This window comes from Hermetia illucens, chromosome 2 (genome assembly GCF_905115235.1).
Source record: "Hermetia illucens chromosome 2, iHerIll2.2.curated.20191125, whole genome shotgun sequence".
NCBI classification, from domain to species: domain Eukaryota; kingdom Metazoa; phylum Arthropoda; class Insecta; order Diptera; family Stratiomyidae; genus Hermetia; species Hermetia illucens.
The window spans coordinates 30,340,475-30,349,483 of NC_051850.1; the positions used below are offsets into that span (position 1 = coordinate 30,340,475).

At 43.1% G+C, this 9,009-nt stretch overlaps 1 protein-coding gene across 1 annotated transcript; it reads right to left on the reverse strand.

Moving 5' to 3' along the window:
* Nucleotides 1-7,840: 7,840 nt before the first annotated feature.
* On the reverse strand, nt 7,841-8,779 carry LOC119648274 (ER membrane protein complex subunit 8/9 homolog). Its single transcript, XM_038049929.1, has 3 exons — nt 8,486-8,779; nt 8,270-8,419; nt 7,841-8,208 (listed from the first exon to the last, which is right to left on the reverse strand). Exons 1-3 carry the CDS (start codon nt 8,687-8,689, stop codon nt 7,954-7,956), a joined length of 609 nt encoding a protein of 202 aa, XP_037905857.1. The 5' UTR covers nt 8,690-8,779; the 3' UTR covers nt 7,841-7,953.
* Between the last annotated feature and the right edge of the window lie 230 nt (nt 8,780-9,009).

Below are 9,009 nucleotides of genomic sequence, written 5' to 3' on the forward strand. Positions count from 1 at the left end.
AGCTAGACTAAACCATGCTTCCAAATTTCTCGCCTGAATTGAATGCATTCATGTATGTACGTACCCTAATCATCAAAGATCCTTCTGCAATTCTAGGGAGTAGAGTTCTCTAATTGTTTCAGGCTCTAATTGAGATATTTTCATTATAAAAGGTTCACTAGCCCCTGAAAAACTATTTCTAAATGCAAACAAAACAAAAAACCATAACAGAATGCATAGTGCGTAAAGGAATGTGTCGCGGAATTTTTCATCAGATACTATTAACCATTCCACATCTTTTCGTCCTTTACACACCATTCGGGATCATAACGCTCAACCTTTCTCAACAACTACTAATTTGCCACATGTTCCATACATTGCATTCAGCGTTCTATTGTTTAGGTTATTGTGCGAAATATAATTTCTCAAGTATCTCTTAGCCCGAAAGATACATAGTTAAACAGGAAATTATAATATTAATAGAAAAAATATTGTTTTAATGCAGATAACATACCGAAGGCATGTAAGTTTTATTATAGTAAATTAATTTTAAAACCATATTAACTTTATATTAATTACTGCAAATATATTATAATGAAATTATGTAAATGTAATTTTTTTAAAAATAAAAGAAACATGTAATGAATTGCAATAAACAAAAAAGTCAGCATCAATAGTAAATGTCATATTTTAAAAATAGCCTGTTAAAGGCAAATACAAAGTAATTCCTTTGTCAGAGTCGTACTAGTCGGGCATTGTCGTGCAAAGGAATATGGCTACTGACTCTTCGTTTCGATATGTAACATTTATTTATTCAGCAATTAACAGTAATCTTGCAAGAAGTCAACCAGAAGAATGTCAGTTGAATCCCATTTTCAAGAACCTTTCCTGCAGACAATCGAACTTTGTCAGGCCTGTTGAGATAGTGGAGAAAAGGTGGCAATTCCCTCCAGGCCCAGAAGATGCTCCGAGGCCTGCAATAGACAAATTTGGTATATGTATATTTTGGTTTACAGAAGGAGCCCTATTCACCGTAGACCCGAAATTTCGCCCTACAGTCCTGTCCATTAGCACCCACGATGGAGCATAAAACCTAGAAAACGTTTTCTGAACCAACACCAACAGCTCTATTGATGACCACCGGGAGTTCTTTCTTATTGAAAACATGCAGGTGGAGAAGGACGAAGGGGAGGTTCCCGCCCCTTAAAATCGGGACAAATTGTACCAGATTGGTGGTTGAAACCACGAAAGGCGCCTCATACTTAGAACGACGAACTCGGTAATGAAAACAGACTAACTATTTGCGCATTTGTTCATGAAATGTACACTCCCTGTACCAGCCGAATGCTGCCAATAAGCTAGCCGCTAACCTGTCCTCAAATAAGGCCGATGTAAGAACGTTGTTAAAAATGCCCTGAACAGGGACCGGTTTCCTGGAGAAAAACCACTGCACCATATATTATAGTGATCATCTAGTGAACCACGTAGGCACGATCGTTGAGGGATAGAACGTCAGCCCCCCAATCTCGCTGCTCTGAGTTCGAATGCCAGCTATCATGGGTGGTTGTATTCGGTGCCCGGAGTAGGTTTCCTAGTCAGCCAAATGAAACCTGCTATTATTGGTTTTGAAAAGACAAGCGAAAGGCAATGCTCCCCGCGTTTGCGAGGAAAAATTTAGAAATATAAGTCGCATTAACGCACATCGCCCTACAGGGGAGACTACAGAGTCGGAAAAGGATACCTTCTACGAGGCAGTAGAGCGTCCCAAGTATGATATCAAAATAATACTGAGAGACTTTAACCGTCAAGCTGGAGTGGAGCCCGTGTTCAGGCGATACGTCGGCCCTTATATCTTACATAAAAACACCAATGATAACCGTCTGCGGATTTTTCAGTTAACAGTACCGTACGAAATGATTGTTGGAAGTACTTGGTTTGGGCGGAAAGCATTCCACAAACATACACGGACCTCTCCAGAAGGGACCACTCTTAACCAAACTAAACGTATTGATTGAACACCGCCGCCTCCCAGCCTTGGTGGATGTCGGAACCTGACCTTGTCGTGGTAGGAGAGCGTGTAGTAGTTTACTACTGTACTAAGGGTATCCAAACATAAATATGGAAACTAAGGATTTGAATTCTCCAAGTGGTTAGAAGCCACTGGCTTGGAATCCACTCGCGACCATGAGCAATCATGTTACGAACGAAGCACGGGTTTTCCAGAGGAATCAGACACAGGGAAGCGGACAATAAGCTGGTTACCCCGGTGAGACCTACACTGGACGCACCAAACTCTTCTATCAGCGGTAATGCGCGCAAGAAACGTAAGAGCAACACAACGCTTTATTTTACTCCGCACCGAGGCACTCCCCTCCCCTAGGGAATAGGACCGGTGTGCCAGGAAGTAATAAAATCAACGAGAGAGATCTCAATGAAGCTGCTCCCTCCCATAGGAATACGGACACAAAGGCGAGAATTCAGAAGACGTACGCACAGGCTGCAGCCTCAATTCTGACTGCTGCCGTTGGAGTTTCCTCCAAGGATGGCCAAATGTGAGAGGGACAATTTGCCATTTTCCAGGAATGCCTGTGGAAAAAACGCTGGAGCTTGGAAAGAAGGCAAGATTCAACAATCAATCAAGGTTTTTGCAATGGGCTTCTCCATTTGGAGTGTCCTGATGAAGCTGCCTTGAAGTGGCTCCAGCAAGTAATCCCGGCTTTGAGTTCGGCGGTCGGCCCAAATGCACTATTTTAAACAGTGAGCTGCGCAGGGCAAAACCTGTCGGATCTTAATTACCGTGCTGTCGAAGGAAGGCAGAGGGCATCATCCGCATGTTGGGAGAACAGAACGCAGGCATGGACTTCAGACACTGGAGGATAAGGTTTACGAATGCCAGAAAGGACAAACCTACAAACGTGGAGGGTTTCAACTTGGTATTCGAACTGGACCAAAAGAGTCTAAATATGTTCAGTTGAAGTCACAATATGGTGCTCCACTTACTCCTAGATAGATTGAAATTCAATCATATTAGGACACTGTAGAGCATCATCTCCATTTTGAGAGCGAAGAACAATGATGATCCTCGATTCCCACAATATAGAGCAAATTGCAGCAACTTCGGTGTGCTCTCCCACAATGTAGCTGCGCACGGACGATAGTGCATACAGTGGTGGAACCCCCGTATGGGGATTCTCACTGTTTAAGGGACTACAGAGTGAATTCTACCTGCTAGTAACTTCTCCTAAAAGTTTCAAGGAACAGCGGAAGAAAGAGAAGCCAGAGACGTGAACGGAACTCACTTGATGCCACCTCGAGTGATCGAATTTATACAAACCGTGTGGGGGTGTTATTATTATGCCAAAACCTCCTCCTGTCTACTGGCAGCGAGGCTTATAAAGCGGCAGGACTCTCCCTACATTTTTCTAGTGCATGGGTTCGATTCAATAGAATCTGTGGCATTAGATCGGTAAAAGGGACTAGGATCTTCTACGATGAAAGATTATTAAAACGAAGAGCTTGTGTTCTGATGTCAAGACAGTTAGAGGCAACCATGCTATTCCCAGGACTTAGTTATGGTCATCGTACAATAATAAAAGGAAAAACATCATAGTTGCTTCCGCTTATTTAAACTATGATTCTTTATGTCCTCCGGCAACGTAAGAACTAATAGGATCTGGCAGTGTATTGACAATCAAGTGGCTTTGGAGTCTTAATAGGTTGTGATGCCAACGGTCAACATATTTGTTGGGGAAGTAGCAAATACAATCCTAGAGGAGAGAAGCTGTTTGACTTTATCACTTAAGCTGGTCTGATGACCACGAACGCGTACTTTCGTGTGGCCAAGAAGAAGTGAGATAATTGACCTAACAATCTGCACTACAAAGTTGTTAGAGTTGATTAGAGACTGGCGAGTGCTAGATGAAGTCTCACTCTCAGATCACCGTTACTTAGAACTTAGTTCGACTATTGCAGTTGGACAGTCTGTAATACAAAGACAGAGTCTTAGGAAAACGGATTTCAGTGAACTTCTTGGCAATAAAGTACCGCATCTTAAGTGACTAAGGACTCCTTTAGCGCTTAAAGATGGATTGGAAACTCCGAATTGCACACTTTTAGAGTACTATGAAAATGCTTGTCCTGTTTCCTGAAGCCAAAGGGGTAAAAAGGTTCTTTGGTGGAACCGGAAACTGCAGAAACTCTGGAAATCAACCAGGCGACTACTGAACCTTGATTGTAAAAGCGATAAGAACGAAGACTGGTTAAACTTCCGGAACTGGCAGAGTCAATATAAGAGGCTACTTAGGTGTTCGAAACGTCACTCCTTTAGAGCGTATAGTAAGGAACTGGAAGGCGAAAGAGAGATTTCAAAGCTGCGCAGAGTCCTTGAAAGGGATAAGCCGGCCAAGTTGGACTCTCTTGGAAAACTCGATGGTACTTTCACGAGGTCCAGACTGAAATCCGGTGGAGGAGATGAGAGAAGTAGTAGGGGGAGAGTTGACGGTTCTTGCAACCCCTTCGACACGAAAGTATTACAAGGTCAACTAAAACACTGCGAAAGCGGTTGTTAGCAATGAAAAGGTGAGAGCTGCCCTTTGAACACTTCAAAGCACCCGGCATGGATGGCATCTATCTAGCAATACTAAAGGATTATATGGAGCCCTTAGATTTATTGCTAAGAAATATTTTTCTAGAGTGTCTTGCTTTGGGCTATGTGCCTACCTCTTGGCAGAAGGTTAAGGCAGTCTTCGTTCCGAAGCCTGAGAAAGATGGAAATTCCAATCCAAAGAACTTCAGACAGATCAGCTTGACTTCAGTTTTGCTGAAAGGTTTGGAGAGACTGGTTGAGCGTCACATTCGTGGGAAGGCCAACCAACATGCTTATCAGAGTGGAAAGTCCTGTGAGTCTCTTCATTCTTTGGTTTCAAAGATAGAGGATGCAACTCTGAGCGATGAGTACATGCCGGGGGTGTTCGTGGACATTGAAGGGGCGCAGCAGAAGCAACGAAAGGATAGCCCAAGGAAGTGTACTATCGGTACTTCTGTGGAGTATGCTGATCGACTCACTATTATGCGAACTTCAAAATTTTCCAATACAGGCTCAATCTTATACTGATGACGTGGCTGTACTTGCTGCAGGTCGGGATCTTGAAACGGAAACGGAATGTGGAAACCGTTTGGACTCCCTATGGCGTAAAGGGAAATGAAATCCCGGATGCTTTAGCAAAAGAGGGTTCAATCTCCCCCATACCGGGACCGGAACCAGCAATTGAAGTATCAGTAGCAGGCTAAGGCTTTCTACAAAAATTGAGAAGAAGCTTCCCACAATAACAAGTGGCAGAACCTAAATGCTACTAGACACACCGAACATATCCTGTCAGAACCGAAGATGCGGACTGCAAAATTTACCCTGCCGAAAAGCAGGAAGACTTGCAGGAGTATTGTAGGCATTCTGACAGGCCATGATTCAGTAGCTGGACATATGTTCAGGATGGGAATTACTCAAAACCATACGTGTCCCTCCTGTAATGAGGAAGCGGAATGCCCCACCTATGGACGTATCAGACATCAGATCTTCGGTTCCGATGTTCTCCAGTTGCGACGAATGTCATCACATCCACTGTTGGAAATTCTGCGATACGTTAACGAATCCAGGATATTCCGTTAGATGGGAGTGTCGAATACAACGGGCCATTATGGCCTGAGTGCTCAGAAACTATAGCTTGTCCCCACCACACACACACAGATGTGAAGATCTCCTCAATATACTGTCCACCCCGACCCGATGTTAAAAACGAAAGACTCTACTAGTTCATTGGAAGCTCTTTCATTTTAGGAGGTGACTTTAACGCAAAAAATAGATTCTGGGGATCTAGGTTGACAACATCGAGAGGCAGAGCATTATTTGAAGCAGGAAGAGCACAAAAGTCCAATTTCCACTTCAGCGATAAGCCTACATACTGGCCGACTGACGTAACAAAAACATCCAGTTTCATTGATTTCTTCGTAACTAAGGGGACTTCAAACGAGTACATCCATGTTGTCAATAAAGAAAGTATAATGACCGATCACTCACTTGTTATGATGCTGTTCAGTGAAAAAGTGGAGAGAAAAGACTATGCTCCCAGACAAACATAGTGGGCAATATTCAAAAAACACATCCAAGAGAACGTTTGTATAAATGACTAATTCAACACTGCTTATCAACTCGAGGAGGAGATCGATCTCCTAAAAATAAAGATACAACAGGCAGCTTGAAAAAGGACTTCTACTCATCATGGACGGAATAAAAAATATACTGACTGTCCTGCAGAGGTCAGCGAACTAGTTGCAGAGATACGTAGAGTTCGCAAACTATGGCAAAGAAACCGCATAACGGAAAGGAAAAAAAGCATAAACTTTCTAACAAACAAGCTAAAGGCCTTAAATAATAAATGTAGCAACGAATCCTTGAGCAGATATATCATAAAAAGTCACAGGCTGCTCTTTGTAGAAGGCCGCGAAAGAGCTATAAACAGGAAAATGCGCATCAAGGGTATTTTCCCAGAATAAGCATCTATCGTATATGTTACAACAAAAGACGCCGGCTGTATACGTTCAACTCTTTCGTCATAGTATATAACTAAATAAATGTTTTGCAATTGCCTAAGCTGATTCGCTGGGCACAAATGCATTTGCTAGAATACTAGCATAGGCATGTATATGGACGACGAATGCAATTTATCGAGAAGTCAAAGCGAAACGGATATTATCACTTTGATATTCTAAAATTTGCGTAATTCAGTAAGGGTTAAATAGGTTTTCGGGAAATTTAAAGGTGGGGGGGGGGGGTTTGTTATAGAAACTTTGACAATAATAATCGTTGGCGCGACAATGCAATTGGATCAGACGCTTGACGCGTATTAAAGCACCATTCAAGAATGATTTGAGTCTGGTACACATTCACAGCTGGGTCAACTGGTATTCGACATCCACTCACAATGCAAGTCCCACCGCCACTAGTAAGATTTGAACCGCTACCTCCTGTTACGATAGTCACTAACCACTGAGCCACCCTGACAAGATACTTTAAGCAGGAATAAAAATAATCATTTATAAATGAATATTTAAAATACGTTAATATTTTTGTATATTGAGGAGTCGGAATAAAATTTAAGAATTTGAAAACAATGTGAAGGAAATGCTGAAGGATACTAGATAGGAAGAGAAGGAAGAATTCTGCATACACGCAAATGGATCTTTTCATCAGCTCAGTGCAGGACACAGGCGGAACGAAGTGATCTGAATGCCAAGACCCCACGAATACTACAAGTTCTCCTCTCTTATTGGGACAATTGTTAAGGCGCTGCGAGTCTTTCCATTTTTCATACATAATAATTGGTAGATTTGATCTCTATAGCAACGCGATGTTGGATGTGCAATTCGCCCTATTTTGATTGCATGATTGCGAACCGCTTCGGTTACCCTGTTCCCAGGGCAGAGGTGAGGCAGCGGCTGACGAGTTGTCTCTGCTCTGGTACGAAACCGTGAAGTCGTCTTCGCCTTTTATTTTTGAAGCTTGGGTTATTAAGCCCAAAAGAGGGGTATGCGGACCAAAAAACAAGGGGGTAAGCCGCTCCCCATTTGGTCCGGCTCGACATCAAGTGGATTCGAACTTAGGATCCCTCGTTCCTCTGCTTCACATAATATCCTAGTTTAAAATCGTTCGACGTATTTTCTTCCAGTTGCTCCAAATCACCACGCGATTGTCGAACATCTTTCATAGTTGATTGATAATGAAGGATTAGGGCAGAAGCTAGAATATCGTATACGTGTTGTCATGTGGATACTGAAGGGCGCCCCAGGACAAGAAAACTGAGCAAAATTGTCTTATAGGTTCCCATTTCGTTTTATATTTACCACTTAATGTATATAAATAACACAACAAAAATCTTTTCCGAAGAACAAAAAATGCAATGATCCCGTGCCTCGCCGCCCTCAATACATAGCCATGATCTGCTTCAGGTCCCTGTTCAGAAACTCATTGGTCCAGTCGTTCTCGGGGTTATCCAGGTGATTGTCGAAATCCACGACGTCCTTCATGGCGCCCCGCTGCAGCAGGGCCGACACAGCGTCCAGCGTCGAGTCACTCTGCTCAAGGGTGAATCCTGCCTTCACCCAGCGGCTCTCCACGCTGTGCCACGCTTTCAGGGCGGGTCTGTCCGTGTTCGCACAAACGTATTTGTTGTCGACCTAGAAGTCCGGGATATAATCAGAATTACATGGAATAATGCGCTCGAAGCAACATGCATACCAAGAGCAGACACGCGTTAGAGCAATTTTCAGCGATTTTATCTGCGATTCGAATGCCAGGTGTCTTGTCGATGGTGCAGTGATAAAAGTTCTCGGGCGCGGCATAGTATCCGGCGATGGCCAGGTCGTTTTCTTGCGCCATTGCATCGATCTGAAAACCAATTGGATGCACAACGATCAAACTTACAACTTTCATTCATATTTCCCAGCAAATTACCTGCATTAGCGCGATCTCCGCCATCGGCGTGACATATAAACATTGGTGGAAAAGCGGAATGACGTCCACAATGTGCACATTTTTACTCCGCCCCGCTGACTCTTTGTCGGCTAAAAGGACCCCATTCACTGCACAGTGCGGATACTTGGCGGCGTGAAGAATGATCTTCGAGTAGGCGCGAGCCGATATTTTGAATTCACTCATTTTCTACAGAGAAAACAACACGAAAGTCCGCTGAACGAGGAATTGAATGGCGATGACAAGTGATTCCGGGGCAATGGCTGTCATCGTGACAGTGGGTTGAATTCAATTAGTTGAAGACGACAAGACGTTCGTTGAATGAGAAATGTTGAAAGCGCTTTATCAGGAAGAAACGGAATGAAAATGGAATATGGTGCAGGCGGGATTTTATGAATTTTGAATGAGAAATTATGTTTATGCTCTTGCTTAGCAACTAGATCTGTAGACTCAGCACTAACTCCCGGAAGTGTTCAATTTCATTTGTAGAAATTAAATTTCTAGTT

Excerpts from the sequence above, each read along its gene's own strand:
- LOC119648274 (XM_038049929.1), bottom strand. The coding sequence starts at position 8,689 with ATGAGTGAATTCAAAATATCGGCTCGCGCCTACTCGAAGATCATTCTT. Across the intron at positions 8,420-8,485 it reads CGGAGATCGCGCTAATGCAG|ATCGATGCAATGGCGCAAGA; the intron begins GTAATTTGCTGG and ends ATTGGTTTTCAG. Across the intron at positions 8,209-8,269 it reads CTAACGCGTGTCTGCTCTTG|GTCGACAACAAATACGTTTG; the intron begins GTATGCATGTTG and ends CCGGACTTCTAG.